The sequence below is a fragment of the Pleurodeles waltl genome, chromosome 12 (assembly GCF_031143425.1).
Source record: "Pleurodeles waltl isolate 20211129_DDA chromosome 12, aPleWal1.hap1.20221129, whole genome shotgun sequence".
NCBI classification, from domain to species: Eukaryota; Metazoa; Chordata; class Amphibia; order Caudata; family Salamandridae; genus Pleurodeles; species Pleurodeles waltl.
Window position 1 is genome coordinate 486,167,248 of NC_090451.1, and position 18,968 is coordinate 486,186,215.

Genomic DNA, 18,968 nt, shown 5'->3' on the forward strand with positions numbered 1-18,968 from the left:
GTTTGGACAGTGATTACATTTCACTCAGATTCATTCAGATGAAACTGAAATAAGCAGGACCAGGAAGTGAAAGAAGGCGATTTTATGTGGATGTCTATGAAAAAGCCTCTTAGGTCACCGTTTTAATATGCTTCACACAAAGGAGAGCTGCAAGAACATATACAGTTCTGTGTAGCACAAAGGGCAAACATAGTGCAGCCTCAGATTTATCAAGAAATACAAGCCAGCAGGGTCTACTGTAAAATTTGTACTCAAGTGCAAATTCCTATGTGTAGACAATAGCACAGGAGTCAAACTGGTAAGATCGGTAACGTGTTACATTACATGTAGTTATATCGAACGATCTACGATTTAACACCTTGGTTACACCTGGTTTCAGCTGGAATTAGAATTGGGGCAAAGCGAGATCACACTACGTTAATAGATCTGCCTTTGTGCCAAGGCATATGTGTTCTGCTCTGTTCTGCCCAGATATACCCCATATGCATAAGGTAACAGGGAGTTGAAGCAAATCGTTTTTTCCACTGCACAAGCTTAACTTTCAGCACAAAATAGCTTTTGCACACAAAAGTAGTCATTACTGCTGTTTGTGCGGTTTGGCCAAAATGTTGACGCTAATCCCATTGTAAACAATGATGTGCGTCGTTTTAATGCCTGCTCTGAGAGTGTGTTAAAAATGTCAAAAAAATTACGCAAAGAAATCTCTTAGATTTCTTTGGCCATTTTTTCAGCCCCCCTGGTGGGGGAACGCCCCCTTTGCATACATTATGCCTGGCACAGGCGTAATGTAGCACAACGGGTTACAAAGTTTGTCTCATCGATTTTGGCCTTGTTGGGCCACATTAGCGTAAAAAAATGATGATTATGTGGCACAAGGAGGTGCTAGGGGCTCTTAAATATGCCCCTTGGTCTTTCTCCATCAAGTGAAAATGCTGTGTACAATTGTTGGACCTGACCCTCTCTGTAGGGTCGACCGCAAACATTTTGCCTTTCACCTTCCGCTATTTGTTGAATTCATTTTTGTTGGCTATAGTACACTTTACCACTAACAAGTGCTAAAGTGCTTCAGCTCACTCCCCTAAACATGGTTTGATTGGCATACAGCTAACTGGCATATCTAATGTAATTACAAGTCCCTTGCTGAGTGGTATACCATATCCCCAGGGCCTGTAAATTAAATGCTAATAGTGGGACTGTAGCACTTATTGTGCCACCCACTTAAGTAGCACCTTAAACATGTCCCAGACCTGCCATTGCTGCCTGAATGCAGTTTTAAACTGCCATGTTGAAATAGTACTTAAATCCCCATGCCAAGCCTTAAACTCCCCTGCTACCACATATAAATTACCCCCCCCCCCCACCCCCGGTAGGCCTTAGAGAGCCCTTTGGGCAGAGTGCTGTGTAATTAAAAGGTTAGACATGTACTTTTTAGTTTTACATGTCCTCACAGTATAAAAGCTGCAAAATTCATTTTTCACTACAGTGAGGTCGACCCATCCCTTAGGATAACACTGGGAATTCCTTTCTACATTTAATAAACTGTAATTCCTAATTGGGACAAGATTGGGAGTTAGATATCTCATGTTTAGTACATATGAAATCATAGTGATGAAACCTCTTTAATGGTAAATCTGGGTGTTTCATTACACTTTCGAAAATGGCACTTTTTGAAAGTTGTTATTTTCCTGTCTTTTGTGCCTGCAGCCTGTCTTGGGTAACATGATTGGGTGTAACTGATTGATTTTGCAAATTCCTCCCACACAGTCACACAATAGAGGGATTAAGTGTGCCTGAATAGGCTCTCTGCTGGCAAGATTGGGGTCAGAGCTGAGCACAGCTCACTTACACTGAACAGCTTGTTCTCTGCCTCTACACAAAGGGCCTAAAACCCTGTATTTTCATGGCAGCTGGCTTGGAGCCAGGGCAGGGGAGTTAAGAAATTCCACACACTTCATAGAACCTTTGCAGAAGGTTCTCTCACCTTCCAGAAAAAGGGCACCAGGTTTTAAAAATACGACCTTCAGACCCACTCTACAGTTTACTACTGGCATTATCCTTTTAAGTTTAAGTGTGATACCCTTCCTCCCTTCTAGCCCAGAAAGGGCGATCAGACTAGAGATGTATGTAGATGGGTGCTCAGCCACACCTAACATTTCTGTGTTTGTGGCTGTCTTGGGGGAATACTCATAGTGTGGCAGTCACCTAGTCTGAATGTGTATTGGAGACAGGCTGTAAGGCACAAAGATCAGTAAGAGCAGAGAAATGTCCACTTACTAAAAGTGGTATTTCTAAAATAGTAATGTTAAATCTGACTTTACCAATAAAGCGGATTTATCATTACTATTCCAATGATATGAAACATGAAGTGGCTACTCCTTTTTGATCAGGAATTACAGCTTAGAGATATATTAACAAATTCTCAATGCTAGCCTATGAGAGGGTGGGCCTCACAGCAGTGAAAAATGACTTTGGGAGTTTTTCACTACCAGGACCTTTTAAAATTTAAACGTACCTGTCCTGCCTTTTAAATATACTGCACCCTGTCCTGTGGGTCACATAGGGCCTACCTTTGGGGTTACTTATAGGTAGTAAAGGGGAGTTTAATGTTGGCAAGGGGTTTTAAAGGCTCAGTCGAGGTGGCAGTAAACTGCAAACACAGGTGCTGAAATGGCAGGCCTGAGACATGGTTAAAGAGCTACATATGTGGGTGACACAATCAGTGCTGCAGGCCGACTAGTAGCATTCAACTTATAAGCCCTGGGCACATGTAGTGCACTTTAATAGGGACTTATAAGTAAATTAAATATGCAAATTGGTAAGTGCCAAGTGCTTTAGCACTGGCCAGCAGTAGTAAAGTGTGCAGAGTCCTAAAACTAGCAAAAACAGGGGCAGAAAAATGGAGGGAGGCAGCCAAAATGTTGGGGCATGATCACCCTAAGGCTGTCAGGTCTAACAGTCTACAACTGCATACCTTGACCTTTTCCTCTGTCTGCTTTTCTTTGATCTCTGCTCTCCTCTTCTTTATCTTACTACCTTTTTTATCCCGCACTATCTAACTCATTACTGCTCCTTTATTTCCATATCTTTGTCTGATTCTTTCTTACTTCCTTTCTATGTGTTTATTTACCTGTCGCTTTTTTTCCTAGTTGCTTTACGCCTTTCATTTGTTTCTTCTCTCTTTTCTATGTATTGCTTTAATCCTGTTAGGCCTTCATTCACAAGGGTAAACTTATACTTTTCTGTAAGTTCACTCTTTTTTATATTGGCAGCAGCAATTTAATAGTAACTTTGTGACTGAGAAGGCTCCACAGTTGAGCCAGAGAACTCAGCACATGCAAAGATAGGCCTGAAATAGAATATTTTATGTTTAGGAAACAAATGGCCCTATCTTGTGGTGTTGTCAGGACCACATTTAAAGCATAATCAACTTGAATCCTGGGAACAACTTCAAAATAAAGTAATGTATTGGCTAGGCTGGCATAAGAATTTAATTGTGATGGATTGTAATAAGATTCTAATGGTTTGTAGAATGGCTGAGTGGGGCCCTTGAGACAAAAATAATATGGATTGCATTTTGGTTAACTTTTTACATCCAGCCTGTGTGAAAAATCTTCTTAAACTTCAGGCAGGGGGTGAGCTCCCATTTCGGGGTTGTCATCTTACCTTTGGGATTTTTTTGCAAGCCACCATTGATTTTTTTCCACAAGAATATTTGCCAGCTATGGGGGTGAAGAACAGATTTTCAGTTCTGTATGATCCTGCTGACATTGATTGACTGTCCCAAACAGAGGGCACAAGTCAGGGAACAGTTGCCCCCCCCAATTGCACTTCACCCCTAAACTTTTCTAATCCACACTTTCTATTTAAAGGATCCTGATTTGGAATATAGCTGGTCTTTTCTCTAAGATGCTCCCACCTGACTGACAATTAGTAATAAGAGAATATGATATTTTACTGTTCTGGGAGACTAGGGACTTTCAACCATTGGCATTTGAGGGATATTAGTGTTTTAGAGTACCTGCAAAACCATCCTGGCATGGGCATGCTTCTGAGGGACTTTCCTTTTTGATTAGCCTATCGCTGGCTGTGAGAGTTCAGACCCTGGAAACACCAAGATAGGATTTTCAAGCCATGCCCATTAAGGGGAATTGTAGTTTTTGCCCGTATATGATTCTCTTTTATAATAATGATTTTGTAAATATCTCAAATGTGAAGTTTCTGATTTTGTTTGAGTTTATTAACTCACTTATATCAAAATATAATGTTAATGGGCGTGTGGCAACCTGATCCTAGCAGGCGATTTTAATATCATCCTGGAGCAGCATCCTTTGCTGGGAGGCCTGGAGCAGTTTGTGGGTGGTGAAGATTAAAGAGGCGAGGAGCTAGCAAACTCTGTAGCCTCTCAAAATTTTAGTCATTTTATGGAATTAGGATGATCTAGAGAAACCCCATTGCCCACTTATAGGGGCAGAGGACATGCCTCAGTAATTGATTACATCTTTATTTCCAGCTGTTTAATAAACTTACTAGTGCACAGAACCATTATAGTCTCTTTGGTGACCATAATCCAATAGAAGCAGCTTTGTTGGTACCCCTGGGGAATGTAAAAAAAGTAGGAGAAGTGATTAGAAAACCCCAAACCCCAAGCAACATCTGATGACCTCAGGCTATTATGGAGACTTCCTAATCCAACTCAATACCTTAAATCCTTAATACGAGATAATAGGGAAGTGTTCTTGCAATGTTTGGAGGAGGAGGAAGAAGGGAATCAGTTATTTGCTCTTTTGTTTTCCTCTGAGCTTAAAAAAAAAACCTTTTAAAACCATTTAGACTCAATCCTGTCTTACCAAGGTGGTTTAATAATAAATGCTGAAGAGCCAAATGACTGATACACAGGGCTTTTACTGCAAATCCTAGAGACCCAGTTGAAGTAGCAATGAGGCAGAGTGAGGTTATCATCCAGCAATGGGAATAATTAGTCCAAGCAGTGCATGCGAAGGGCTTTAAGTCTTTCTGGACCACAATAATATCTATCCAAACCTTAAATCATATTGTGACCCATACCAGCTTTCATATTTCCAGTGCAGCACGGGTGACTCACTTCTCTAAAATATACTCTGTCAAAACTTCTATCAATAAGTCACCCCTCACCTGTAGCACACATATGAGTTTATTATTTTTATTGTACAATATTGCACAATCCTCTCCACTGAGTTGACTGTTCTCATCAGTCATTGTCCAGATATTTAAAAAAGATAATCAATCAAACCCTAGCTGCTACCACCCAATCTTACTTATTGACACATCTGTTGGTAAGTACACAATACCGAAACAATGCCCACTGTATTTTGCATTTATGGATCTGTCCAAGGTATTTGATTGTGTAAATCATTGAAAGCTGTGGAGGTTCTTTTTGACCATAGCAGCAGAGGAGGCACATGCAGTTTTTAGTAATACTGTATAAGAATATAAAAGCTAGAATAAGATATGGGATACATGGTGAACTCTCTAGTGAGACTGAAATTCTCTGAGGTGTTTGGCAGGGTTGTGTCTTGGGACCTTTACTTTTTAAACTTCATATCAATTAGCTAAGTATTACTTATCCAATACCACTTCTGATGTTCCCAAAGTCAATGCCATACCTTTCCCCATCCTGCTTTATGCTGATGTTGTGGTGCTGATGGCCCGCACTCTTAAAGCCTTGTGTTTGTCAATGATATATTTTACCCAATTTATGGCAGACTTAGATATGTTTCTTTTTATAACCAATTGTATTGATTTTAACAATGCACATCATCATTTACTGGAAATTACAGTGGAGTAACATAATAATTCTGAACCAACATACAAGATAGTCACATCTGCATCATAGATATACATTTATACAGGTAGTCCATAGTGAGCACACCATTTACCCCATATCCTCTCATGTTTTCGGGGACAGCCAAGGGCCACATATAGCGGCTGCTCCTGTTGTGCACACAAGCCCAATCCTCTCTACCAGGATTTCACAGTGAGGGGTCGGGGATGACTTAGGTTTACTTTAAAAAAATTCAGTCATATATAATGGCTTGTGGCACAAAAGGAATTTGAGTTCCCACTGTCTTAGTCGGCACTAAATGCTTAGATAAAACTAACACTTTTTTTGTATACTGCGATTACTTTTGATTCCTTAGGTTTATGGATCCCTAATACTTCACTCCAAAAACTAAATCTATCCGGAGCAGTTGGCTCTCTTCTTAACCTCCCGCAGCCTCTTGGGGGGAGCTCACTTTTCCCTCTTTTGCATAGTCATAAAACACATTGGGCCATATTTATACTTTTTGACGCAAAACTGCGCTAACGCAGTTTTGCGTCAAAAAAATTAGCGCCGGCTAACGCCATTCTGAAGCACCATGCGGGCGCCGTATTTAATCAATGACATTAGCCGGCGTTAGCCGCCGGCGCTGCCTGGTGTGCGTGAAAAAAAACGACGTACACCGGCCAGCGCCGGCGTAGGGGGATATGGAGCTTGGGCGACAAAAAATGGGGCAAGTCAGGCTGAGGCAAATTTTTCGCCTCAACCCGATTTGCGCCATTTTTTTCGACTCCCAACCCCCATAGAAATGACTCCTGTCTTAGCAAAGACAGGAGTCATGCCCCCTTGCCCAATGGCCATGCCCAGGGGACTTCTGTCCCCTGGGCATGGTCATTGGGCATAGTGGCATGTAGGGGGGCACAAATCAGGCCCCCCTATGACAGCCTTGGGTGTCCTCCTGGGGTGGGCAAGGGTGACAGGGGGTGTCCCTGGGGGCATGGGAGGGCACCTCTGGGCTCCTTCCGAGCCCACAGGTCCCTTAACGCCTGCCTTGTCCAGGCGCTAAAAAACGGCGCAAAAGCGGCCGTATGTCATTTTTTTGGACCCGCCCACTCCCGGGCGTGAATTTTGCCTGGGAGTGTAAATACGGCGCACATGCCTCGGAGTCAATTTTTTAGACGGAACGCCTACCTTGCATCTCATTAACGCAAAGTAGGTGTCCACGCTAAAAAATGACGCAAACTCCATGGACTTTGGCGCTAGACGCGTCTAACGCCAAAGTATAAATATGGAGTTAGTTTTGCATCGGAATTGCGTCAAAAAAACGACACAAATCCGGTGCAAACAGAGTATAAATATGCCCCATTGTGTGCCTTTGGCAACCTCCGGAGTTGGTATCTGGGGCATCACTAACTGCACAGCTATTTAGGTGGAGGAAATCTGATTTTGCAGAAAGGTACTGTCAGGACCCCCATCCACCTCCATTTTTATATGTCATGAGGAAGTGGGAAGGAGTTATGTAGAGGATTGTATTAGAGCTAGCCCCCTACTTCGGTGGTTGTTTGTATGGCAAACCAAGGAGGAGACTTTGAATCAAGCTATTCTAAAAGATTGTGTAGCTTGTGACAAGTGCCTTAGCATCCCATGGTTAGCATACGTGAACAAACATTTCACAGGATATATCTGTCTCATAATTTCTCTGTGCCCTGTTTTAGCAGGAGTATTGAGAAAAATGCAGTGTTGCTGCTAAACTATGCTGGCTCACAAAGGTTTACAACAGAATGCAAAAATCCCTCAATTTCAACTTATTTACATTTGAGTACCACATGGAGTCCTCAAGGTCATTGGGAACGATTCCTATTATTCTGCTTTAGGACTGATACAGTAAACTATTTACTCTGGTTTCCCCAAAAATGTTAGTGTGTGTCCTTGTTCCTGTGATGGAAGATCCTCCCAATCAGTCCTGCACTTCTTTTTCTTTTGATAATTTTATATAAAATACATTAAACCATTTTTAATTCCACTTAAGTTGCCTAATTTTTGGCAGTGTAGACCAGTCGTGCGCTTCTTGCAACAACGGGTAGATGCTGACTGCTGTTTATATGTAGGATCTTTCATGATTAAGTCATACACAACAGTCCAGTAAAGTGTAAAATGCCATTTATTAGGACAGGATTGCAGTTGAAATAACACTTCAACATATTGTAGAATTAACTTTGAAAAATCTTAAACACAATCCCCTTGTTTCTCCCACATACTTTTTTCACCCCAAGCGTTCACCCCCCACCTTACCTGTTTCAATCTTCCTTTCATCATTTCCACCAGATGCTCCTTCCATACCCAGTCTCATTCTCACCTTTTTCACCCAAGCATCCTTCAATAAAAAAAACTCCTTGCCCTGTCCCGGGCATCCCACAGACTGTCATCCTTCGCCTATGCTCCCTTCTCCTCTCCCTCCCCCCAAGGGGTGGATAGGCCCACATCTGACTCTCCATCCCCCACAACTATTGCCACCCAGGAAAATCCTGGAGGGTGTTTTACTGCCCCACCAGTGAAACCCACTGCAACACAGCAACACCTCATTCTTTTCTCCTGCACCAGACCTTTTAGTTCCAAAGTTCCCAGCATGTAATATGCATTGCCCATGTCCAAGAGATGCACCTCACCAGTATGGAAAAACCCTATGTCATCCTCCTTAATGCCCGTGCCAAAATCTTGATGCCATGAGCCACACAAAAAACTTGCATCGCCCTATTCAGTTTCCTCCTGGCTCTATTGATGGCACCATGTTTCATCTCTCCCCTCCATTTCCTATGGGGCACAAATTCTGCCCATATCACACCCACCCCTACCAATTTCTGTTGAATTAGTAATAGGTCCTGCTGCATGTGTTGCAGTAGGGTGAGCTACGATAAACACACCAGATCAGTTCCCCCCAGGCGCAGAACCAGCGTGTTCGCACAACCCCATTTCAGTATCGCAGTTGCTAAAAAAGGCAGCAGATCCCTCTACCTCATCCCACTCTTCCTCCACCAGAGCACCTTATGTTGACTGCTGGGCAATCCAAGGTTCCATAGATCCATAGATCTGTTGCTCTGCGTACTTGGCAGCCCCCTGGATAAACAAATGTACCATGATCCGCATGACCATTTTGGACCTCTCAGGGGCATGCACACACCCTACAAGAGAAGGAAAAAATGAGCTTGCACCCCATGTCCCCCAACACCCCCCCCCAAGCCACCATTTACTTGCAGACATATCTCTCAGAACATTGTGACCTTCAGCTGCCAATTCTGCGTATCTGAGCCCAATGAGCAGCCGCAGTTGCTGGACCAATCCTGAAAAATGAGTCCCAAAGTTGGCTGCATTCCTACCCAACCTCCGCATGGTTTTACGTGGAACTGCTAGCAACTGAAATGCTGCATCTTATCCCCATTTGGGTGACAAAACATTGCCTCCAGTCTGCGCCCTAGCCATTCATTAAACCTGCGCCATTCACTCATTGGGCTCGCGCTTCATTGTCTTCCTATTGTAACCATACCCATTTCCCCCTCCCCAGCTGATCCGTCTTGGACTTATGCAACCAGATTCCCAACTGGTCCCTTTCCAGAAGCATCTCTCCATGTAACACCCCTGATTTCTGTCCTGACCCCATCAGCTTGGACACCCGGAAGGCCCCAAAGAACATCCAAATCATACATAACCTAAAAATAGCAACTTCAAACCTATCAGTACAACCCACAGTCGACACACATAACACCTCCAATAGTAAATCGAAACTAATAGCTTCCTGCAACTCTCTGCCCTGCCCCTTTTTTTGCCTTGACCCAACCCACCCTTTCAAAATCCTCCCCAATATGTCATCCCAAGCTTGCTCAAACCCCCAGTACAACTTCCCATAAAAGGATAAACCTTGCAACTTACCCACTTTCGTCATGGGTGCCAAACCCTTATCAATCAAAAGCATAACAAAACGAATGACCTTACTCTCCATGGCAACTTGATCCTGTCTCAAAAAACCCTCAGTGTGCCCCTCAGAAGACTTGACTTCAGACAATGGCAAGCAATAGCTCTTCTTTGTGGATTCCCCTAAGGACTTCTCGGTCAGCCTAATGACTCTCATGTCCCTCACTCCCAAATCTCTGCAGGAACAGGCATCTTATGATCCTCTGCTCCTGGCACCAGACTGCGAAATTGGTGCCACTGTGAACGAGACAATGAATCTGCTATAGAATTGTTGAACCCCGGCACATATTTAGCCTTAAACACTATATTTAATTTGCGACAGAGCAACATGAAATGTTGCTAAAGTGGCAGAACTCTCAAATCCCAGGCCTTCTGGTTGTTAATCAGATCCACCACAGTCCTTTTGTCCACATTAAACATCACCCTCCTCTTAGCCAGCTCACTGCCCCACACATCCAGGGCTACCAGCAGTGAGAAGAATTCCAAAAAAGCCATGCTCCACCCTTGCTCCAACCAAGTTTGAGGCCACCCTTCCGCACACCACCTCCAGTCCCAAACAGTACCAAAACCAAATGCCCCCTGCTGCATCTAAAAATATCTGCACCTGCCATACCGTGTCATCTTCTTGAAATGTCATTGAAATCTGCCAGGAATGTCTCCCAGATGCTGAGGTCAGCTCTCACCCCAATGGAAACCCAAATCCTATGGTGCAGCAACACTGCACCCGACATGGCCATGCCCAGTCTCCTGCGAATCATCCACCCTCCTCAGACAACCCTTCTTGCAAAATCCAGGAAACCCAGCACCACCTCTCCAAGAAAAACATGAATCTCCTGCACCTTTACTCGGGGCAGCCTTGCTATCAATTGCTCTGTGGCCAGGTAAATTCCCAAGAAGGTCAAAACTGTGCACAAACCCTCTGTTTTCTCTGGGGCCAAAGGGACTCCCAAATCCACTGCCATGTCCTCAAACTGCAGCAAATCCCTGGCATATTCACCTAACTCTTCTTTCCCACAAAAAGAAAGTCATCCAAAGTAGTGTGACACCGCTCGATGCCCACTCATCTTCGTAAAACCCACTGCAAAAAGGTACTGAATGCTTCCAACAAAGCACAATAAATTGCACAACCCATAGGTAGCACTCTGTCAACATAAACTTCTCTATTCAGTTATATCCCCAATAAAGGGAACTCATATGGGTAGCAGGCGAAATGCCAACTTGATGTAGAACTTTGCCAATTCTGCTCCTTAGCCACACAAGCGGATCAATCGAATAGCATCATCAACAGAAGCATACACTACTCTTGTGTACTCTGATGCAATAAAGTCATTCATTGAAGCCCATTCCAGCCCAGACAGATGGATCAAGTGGAACTCCCCCTCCCTTTTCTTAGGTACAACAGACAAAGAAAAGATCATTAAGTCTGCCAGTGGCTCGTCATAGAACAGGCCCATAATCCTCCCTTCATCAACCTCCTTCTGCAATTTTTGTGCCATCATGGCTGATGACTCCTTGGATGACCGCAAATTGTTGACCCACCTCCTACCCCTGGGGCCTTGATAACCAACCCTGAAACCCTCCCGAAACCCCCACTCCAATCTTAAAGCTGACTCTTTGTCAGCATACAGTACCAGCCGCAAAGGCCTACAAGAAATCAAATGAAAGGTACGAGTGAATGACGGCAAACCCTCACTTTGCAGATTTGTGTATAGTTGAATCTCTATAAATGAATTTCAACAAGTGTTTCCGAAGCGGCTGTGAATGAGCCCATATCTGAAATAGCAGAAGATAACATAGACAGATTAACTCAGAAATAATGCAGCATGCTACAGAAGTGCTCTACATTGAGGAGCCATGGGCAACAGAATGACTCAGTTGGAGTGTAGAGACAGTAAATGAAGTGAGAACAATGCGTTCCAAGCCTCTTCTAGTAACAAATGAAAGTAGCAAATAAATTGAAGGCTTTGCGGAGGGCAGCCCTCAGGGATGAAAGAGAGGCTTCGAGAACGATGTGTTCCCAGCCTCGTTTAATAAGAAATACTAGTTACAGAAACAAGAGAACAAGGCACACACTAGAGAGAAAGCACACTAAAATGCTGACCTTTGTATGCAACTAGACAGTCAAAAGGAGATTACATAAAGAGGGGAAGACAAACAAAACAAGCACAGCGCAAGCGCTATGCAGGTAAAACATTAAAAAGAAAGTTCCTTAAAAGCTGATGTAAACATTACTTTGACCTCTGGATACTGATAAGAGCAAACACATAAAGAACTAGCATTGATAAATGCCGGAAATATGCTGCAGCCAATAGAAATTGAGGAAAAGCAAGTGGCAAGCACAGGAACCAATGAAAAGCAAGGAGGTGGGATATAAGCCCCTTTTGATATATATATTAACAATAGATTTCACAAGCACAGCGCAAGTGATGTGCAGGCAAAACTTAAAAGGTTTAATGTGTATCTGTAATGTGGCCTCTGCTCTTAACTCTTAAGGAGAGAATGTTTTCAGTTTTATGTAGCGCAAATTCAACCTGAAGGTATTGGAGCACTCTGAGACGACTAAGATACTTGAACCTGGTCCCCAGTTTCAAAGTCAGCTTGTCTGACCCTTCCGCGACGTCCTTTATCCTGCAATGCACTCAAGGTTGGTGAGACAATCTATTCTCTCAGAAGTAGGATTCCCTTAGCAGAGGTCAGTCCTTTCATTTTAGAGGCTGAAGGAAATAGAACTCTAAACTGTGTTTTCCTTCAGTATGGAGTGCACTGCACCTGCTTCTTGTGCAGCACCAATATCAAAGGCACTGCCAGGGGTCACCGCTGCAACCCCTTGTTACCTATACATGACGTCCAAGCCTAAATGCTGTTATGCCTGTTTCCCTTCAAATGTAAACAGATGTTCATTAGCATTTATTATGCAGTGAAACTATAAAATTGTTCAGACAAACTCAAAGACAATAGCTGATGATCTCTGCTAGTGGAAGTTGCAAGCTGAAAATTGTTGTCAGTAGTGCTACCGGTTCTTGCATTAAAGTTGAGTATAGATATATTAATCTGTTTTCAGGGTGGAGAACCTGCTCCTGAGGTCTGTTACCTGAAAAGCAAAAGTGTGAATCCCAGCTGGGGCAGCTCTTCTTTATATATATATTTCTAACGTCAGTATAATGAGTTCCTTTATGTTGCATAAAACAAACCCCTATTATTTAGGGACAAACAGACAATTCAGTTTGTGCTATTTACTACATAATTCATCAGAGTGTCCATGTTGGTAGAAAATTGTCTTCCTCAATTCCGATTCAATGTCAGAAGATATAGATTTGTTTGTCATATCCTGTGTCAACTAACAATGTGACCTTTTGCCTTTAGTGATTACCTTGCTGATAATACTGAGGCAGAGATTCACGAAGGATGTGAATATCTTGGGGAAAAATGTGGCAGAAATTCATGAGCAGCTCGTCACCTATGATGAAGAGGGTGGTGGAGAAATGGACACCACCAGCTACGATGTCTCTGTGCTCAACTCTGTCCGCAGGAACGTCATAACAACCAGGATGGAAATGGCTCCTGGGCCATGCTTGTATGCCAAGGTTAAAAAGCCTGCCAGAAATGGAGACATGGCCTTCATGATCGAAGTGAAGAAAGATGAGGCAGATAACGACAGCGATGTACTCCCCTATGACACCCTGCACATTTTTGGATACGAGGGATCTGAATCTATTGTGGAATCTTTAAGCTCTTTGGAGTCAGGCTCCTCGGACTCAGACATAGATTATGATGTTTTAAACGACTGGGGACCCAGATTCAAAATGTTAGCAGATCTGTATGGCTTGGAGCCAACTGACCTCTTTGAATATTAAATAGACATGATATGTATTTTTTTTAACTAATTTGTATGCAATGTGATAAAGCCAGAATATGTATGGTCCTTTATTAAGTATTTTTATTAGAATGAAATGTCCATAAAATGTACAAAATCCAAATCCTCATATGAAAAGTAGGTAGCAGTAATTACCTGAAACTTCTCTGTGATAATGGACATTAGTTCCCAGGACTAATACTGTGATAGAAGTGAACACATTCTAAGGGGATTTTCACAGCTTGATACTGCTTGTAGTACAACGATATTCCAGTGCGTATATTAGCTAATTCCGTTCAATCGTATTTATGATTTCACAACTTTACAGGAAACAACATTAAACATCCAGACTACAACATTGGATTCAAAATCACATATGCTTAAATTAAAAATCTCATACACCCCCGGGGGAGTTGGGATTTATGTCGCCCCAAAAAGGCATCAAGGTGATTTCAGAGCATAGTCCTCATTCTAAAACATTGCAATACTGGACTCTCCATTGAAGACAATGGAGTAGCTCAGGCTTATAATGGTTGGCATAAGCCTTCCGCACAAACATTCCAATGTTTATCTTTATGTTTTTCCTGTTTTAATTTATAACATTCTGCCCTTAGAGGGTGTAATGTTCTAATAGCCTTATCACCTTTCTGCCTATGGCTATACTGGTTGTTAAAGGCCCCCTCCTTCATTACTTGGGTTCAGAGCCTTTAACAACTAGTATAGCCCTCTACAGCAGGCTATAAGGCTATACCGGCCTTTAAAGGCCCGCTCCAGTATTAAAAGCCTTGGCCGAAGGCGAGGGCCTTTAACAAGGAATCAGACCTTTAATGGCCAGTATATCCCAGCTACAGTGGGCTCTAAGGGTTTTCGAACATTCTGCTACTGAAGGACAGAATGTTCTAATAAAACAAAGGCCTCACAGTGCCCAAGGGGATTGAAATCCCCTCAGGTCTGTGAGGCCTTTGTGTGACAAACATTGGAATGTTGGATCTCTGGGATTTTACCAGCCATTAGAAGCCCGGAGCAATCCATTGTCTTCCATAGAGCTCCCAACATTCCAATGTTCTAATATATGATAGAGCATTCCAGTATTGGCAATAATGTTCTAATTGATATCAATATTTTTTTGTAAAGTATTGCTAGTTTATTTTTTTCCTCAGGGGCTTTTCCACTTTCCTTTGCACTTCGATATAACCTGGTTATTACACTTGAAGTCAACATGCTACCATGTTTAAAGGAAGAGGAATAGGGGGAGTGCAGATTTTGGCACCACAAACTTTCTTTCTCCAACACATTCTTTCACTCGCCTACCTACATACAGTTTTATTTTGTTTTTAACAAACTCCATTAAGCTCTAGCAATTGTTCACTTGCTGCATGTTGACACTGATTCCTTCAGAACTTTGTGTCTCCTAATCTGTACCACCTGCTACCACTGACTGATACCAAGTTCTGTCTTATTCTACCACTCTGAGAGTGTACAACATTCATTACCTGGATTCCTTTGAAAAGGAGGTTGAAGTTGTCATTGCCAATTTGAAGTTGGGTGTGTAGGCTACTGGGCTTCTTAAGAAAATATTTTGCAATCATGATTGGCAGACTTTTCTAACAAAGCTGTCCAGGTGTCAATCTTTTTCAACCATAAACCAAATTCTCAAAGGACATACCTTCTAACATAAACACATGTTTCAAGTTGCATGACCACTCCAATAAAACTGTTTCTTGGACTATTCCATATAACTAGCTGTCTGGATACCTACCCTCTCCTCTGCATTAAGCTACCAGAAGATCTCTCATCTGCCACAGATCAAGATGACAAAATGCACGCCTTGGGCAGTAACACAAACGCACAGAACTTCTGGCTTCTTCTATAAACTAAGTTCTCTGAATGACAGCCCTCTAACACAAACCAAGATCTCTAGATCCCAGACCTGCACCACAAAATGAGTTGTCTAGGTTGGCCTCTTCCATACACTGTATTTTCAGGATACATGGATTCTCTCAGACACCAGTTGATTCAGTGTTTGATCTCCACCACAAACCGTGTTTGAGGATTACCAGGCTCTTTTTAATAGGCCACATGTTCAGGATGCCTAACTCCTATCATAACCCAAGCTCTATTAATTACTGGCTTCTACCACAAATCAAGCTCCCATGATGCCTGGATGTTACCATAAACCAAGCTGTCAATGGGCTTGACAAGCTTTAAATCATTGATACTGGCCTCTTTGATGACTCACAATCTGTGGATGACTGGCCTTAGCTTTAAATTAAACATTAAGAATGTCCAACTCCCTTTGTAAACCAAGTTCACCTGACATCTGGCCTCTATCACAAACCCGTTTCTTGGGATGTCTGTCTTCCTGAGTTCAGCAGACTGCCATGTCTATGTTTTTTTAATAATGCATTTTTTAATGAAATGGTGAGCTAACATTTTTTAAGATTAGGTAGTGGTCCATATTGATTAAAAATGTTTTCTTAAGATTCACAAAGGTTTTTTTTTTTTTTTTTCTAGGGCTTTGTCACTACCTTTCAGTAGTACTAATGATTTGCAACTGGGTGTTGGTTGCAAAACATAAATACATCCCATTTTAGTTCTGTGCTTATGAGGGGTGCTCTAAATATGCAGCTTCCAAATACTGTATCAGTACTCACAATCCCAAACTGCGTTTTGGTAACGTTCACAATTTGGGTTTCTTACATACCAAGCAGCTTTTTTGCAATCGCAAATTGCCCAAGTTTGTGAATCAGGGGGGTTGCATTAGCAAAAAGGCTTGATACCTCTGGTCCTTCATACCCTACATCATAAACAAAAGTGTCTTCATAGTGGTTCAAATGTTTTTTGGGTGACACATCCTTATAACACAAGAAATACTTTCCTTGTGGTATTATATCTCAAACAAAGCTCACAATATGATAAGCTCCCTGATTCACAAATGTTGGTGTTAGAGCCAAATCTAAGCCAAAGTCTAAGGGGACCAGCATCATTGTACCAGGGACCGAAGTATTAGTACAAGGGACCACATTATTACCGTGTTAAAATGTCTTGAGCTAAACCATGAATATTTTTCCAATCAAAAATGTGGGTAGTAACTCAAGGGAGACTGACAGATTGGCAAGCATTAAATAGGCTTACCAGTTGCTGGAAGCAAATATAAAGGCCCACTCAAGATGTTCCCTATCTTTTTTTTGTGCCGTTTTGACAGAGCCTCATCCTCGTTTTCGTTATATTTCTTTATAGACGGAGAAGGGGAGCATGCAAGATATGATATTTGGCCGAAGGGTGTAGACTTTGTGGGGGCCTATTGAAAACTTCCTTATCAAATCCACCAACAGTGTCCAATGCCTGTGTTACGTTTTCTAGTTTCATCTGTTGTAGTGTGTTTTGAACTAGGTGGATTGCTGAATCCACTGGCGCAAATGTAGGGTTATACAGTAATAACTCAGTGAAAAAGCAGGGTCAAAATGAAGCAAGTTTTTTTTTTTTGCCAGCAAAGGATAGCGGACAACTATTATTTTTCATTTATTTACACTGGACGCTAAACCCGGAGATGATGCTGAGTGGAAACCTTATTTATGCTGCAGGACGCAACATCTACATTTATGAATAAAGTCAAATGTGCATCTGTCTCCATAACCCCTGAAAAACAGGCTTTGGGTGGAGTGAGTGACGAGTGTGTATTTTGTGTATTTTTTATTTTCAGGTGCGAGTTCTACTTTAACTACATAATACATAGAGGATATTCATTTAGTGCTTCCCTTGCATATTGTTGTAAAACGTCTAATTGTGTATTTAATATTCAGCTATGAGAAAAGCATTAGAATATTTATAAGAATATTTGATGTTTTTATAGATTTTTTACTAATAAAGCTATCAAATACATCAGACAATGAATAACAAAAAAACTGGATTATTTTATTTCAATGTGTAAAAAATACTTCGTTAAAAAACGAATTCAACCTTTGTACTTCCTTCTTTCTCACATTTCCCAAAGTTTTTTGTACAGCTTTTATGCAAACTGACCTAATGGTATTAATCCTTTCGTAGTGACAGACAGAAGTGTGTTTTACACTAGTCTTCATATGTATGTATTTTCATTACCTTGTGCCAAAGAGTGTATTTTTCTACATTCTAAATAAAAACGTGACACTAGTTTGAGTCAGAAGTAATGGTGCATGCTTTTGTTTTGTAACTCCTTGTTGTGTGCTGTGTTTAGAATAATTGTTGTCTAGAGAGTGTTTATGTAACTGGGAGAATTGTGTACCCATTACACACACACAGACGCACTCTCTAGAGTAGAGGTCTTCAAACTTTTTGATGCTGGGACCCCCTCTCAAAAGTTTTAGGCACAAGGAGCCCGTCCTGAAAAAAACTTCTAGAACATGGTACTCCTCATCATCGGCAATCATAAATGTCCCCAATTCCCACCGCAAATCATTTTTACGGTGAAGAAATAATATTAAACAGTGTTTAGCAAACCAAAGGTCACTGAGTGTGGTGGAGTGGTCAAAGGTGTGGCTAAAAAGAAAGGTCCTCATTTATTAGGAATTGGCATAGGGCAGCACCACAAGTCTTCTTGCTACACTGCCCTATGCCAATATAAAAGGGCAGGATTGGACCATATTTATGAAACACAGTGCATTCCTGTCCTTTACCCCTGCACTGGCTCACAAATTGCTGCCTAGCTTCAATGTAGGTAGGATTGATTTTGTGCAGGAAGGGTCACCTTCCTGCACAAAGGCAATCCCAAGAGACATTTTCCTCTTTCTACGTATGCTGCAGAAGAACAGAAAACATTTCTCCTCATTACGTCTGCTCTGGGAGACGTAAGGTTTTGGCACTGCTCCAGTTTACGTGATTTTGAAAATCTGGGGCAGCGTCAAAATCCATGGGTGTTGCAAGGAAACAGCCACTGCAACACCCATGGGACACCTCTGCTAGTGCGCCAGGTCCTTAGTAAGAAAATTTACAAGGGGACACGTATAAGCCGATGAACCTTTTGATTCGCATGGAGTATCCTAGTCATGGAGTGACCAATGTTATCAATAATCAATATACCAATCAATAACCACTGAGAAAAAACATTAATCATTAGTAAATTATATCAACATTTCATGAATAACCACAACTCAATATACAATTTAACAATTTGTATTTCCCTATTAGTTACAATACTAATCCATACCGTTATTTCAAACTTTATTCGATCAGCTCAGAATTAGTTCATTAGTGACCACCAATAACATAATCTAATCAGAACTTGAGAAAACATATACTCTAATGCTTCAGCATAAGCCAACAAAGATGAATATATCAACATTAATAGCAGAGTTCAGCAATCAGTTTGTCAAT

General features: G+C 41.8%; 1 protein-coding gene across 1 annotated transcript in view; it reads left to right on the forward strand.

Annotated features, from left to right (window-relative positions):
- CDH5 (cadherin 5) overlaps positions 1-17,781 on the forward strand; it is a 286,155-nt gene extending 268,374 nt beyond the window's left edge. Inside the window, exon 12 of the mRNA XM_069217168.1 lies at positions 13,127-17,781. Coding sequence (XP_069073269.1) covers positions 13,127-13,617 — 491 coding nt within the window. The 3' untranslated portion in view covers positions 13,618-17,781. The remainder of the gene's footprint in view (positions 1-13,126) is intronic.
- Positions 17,782-18,968: the final 1,187 nt, after the last annotated feature.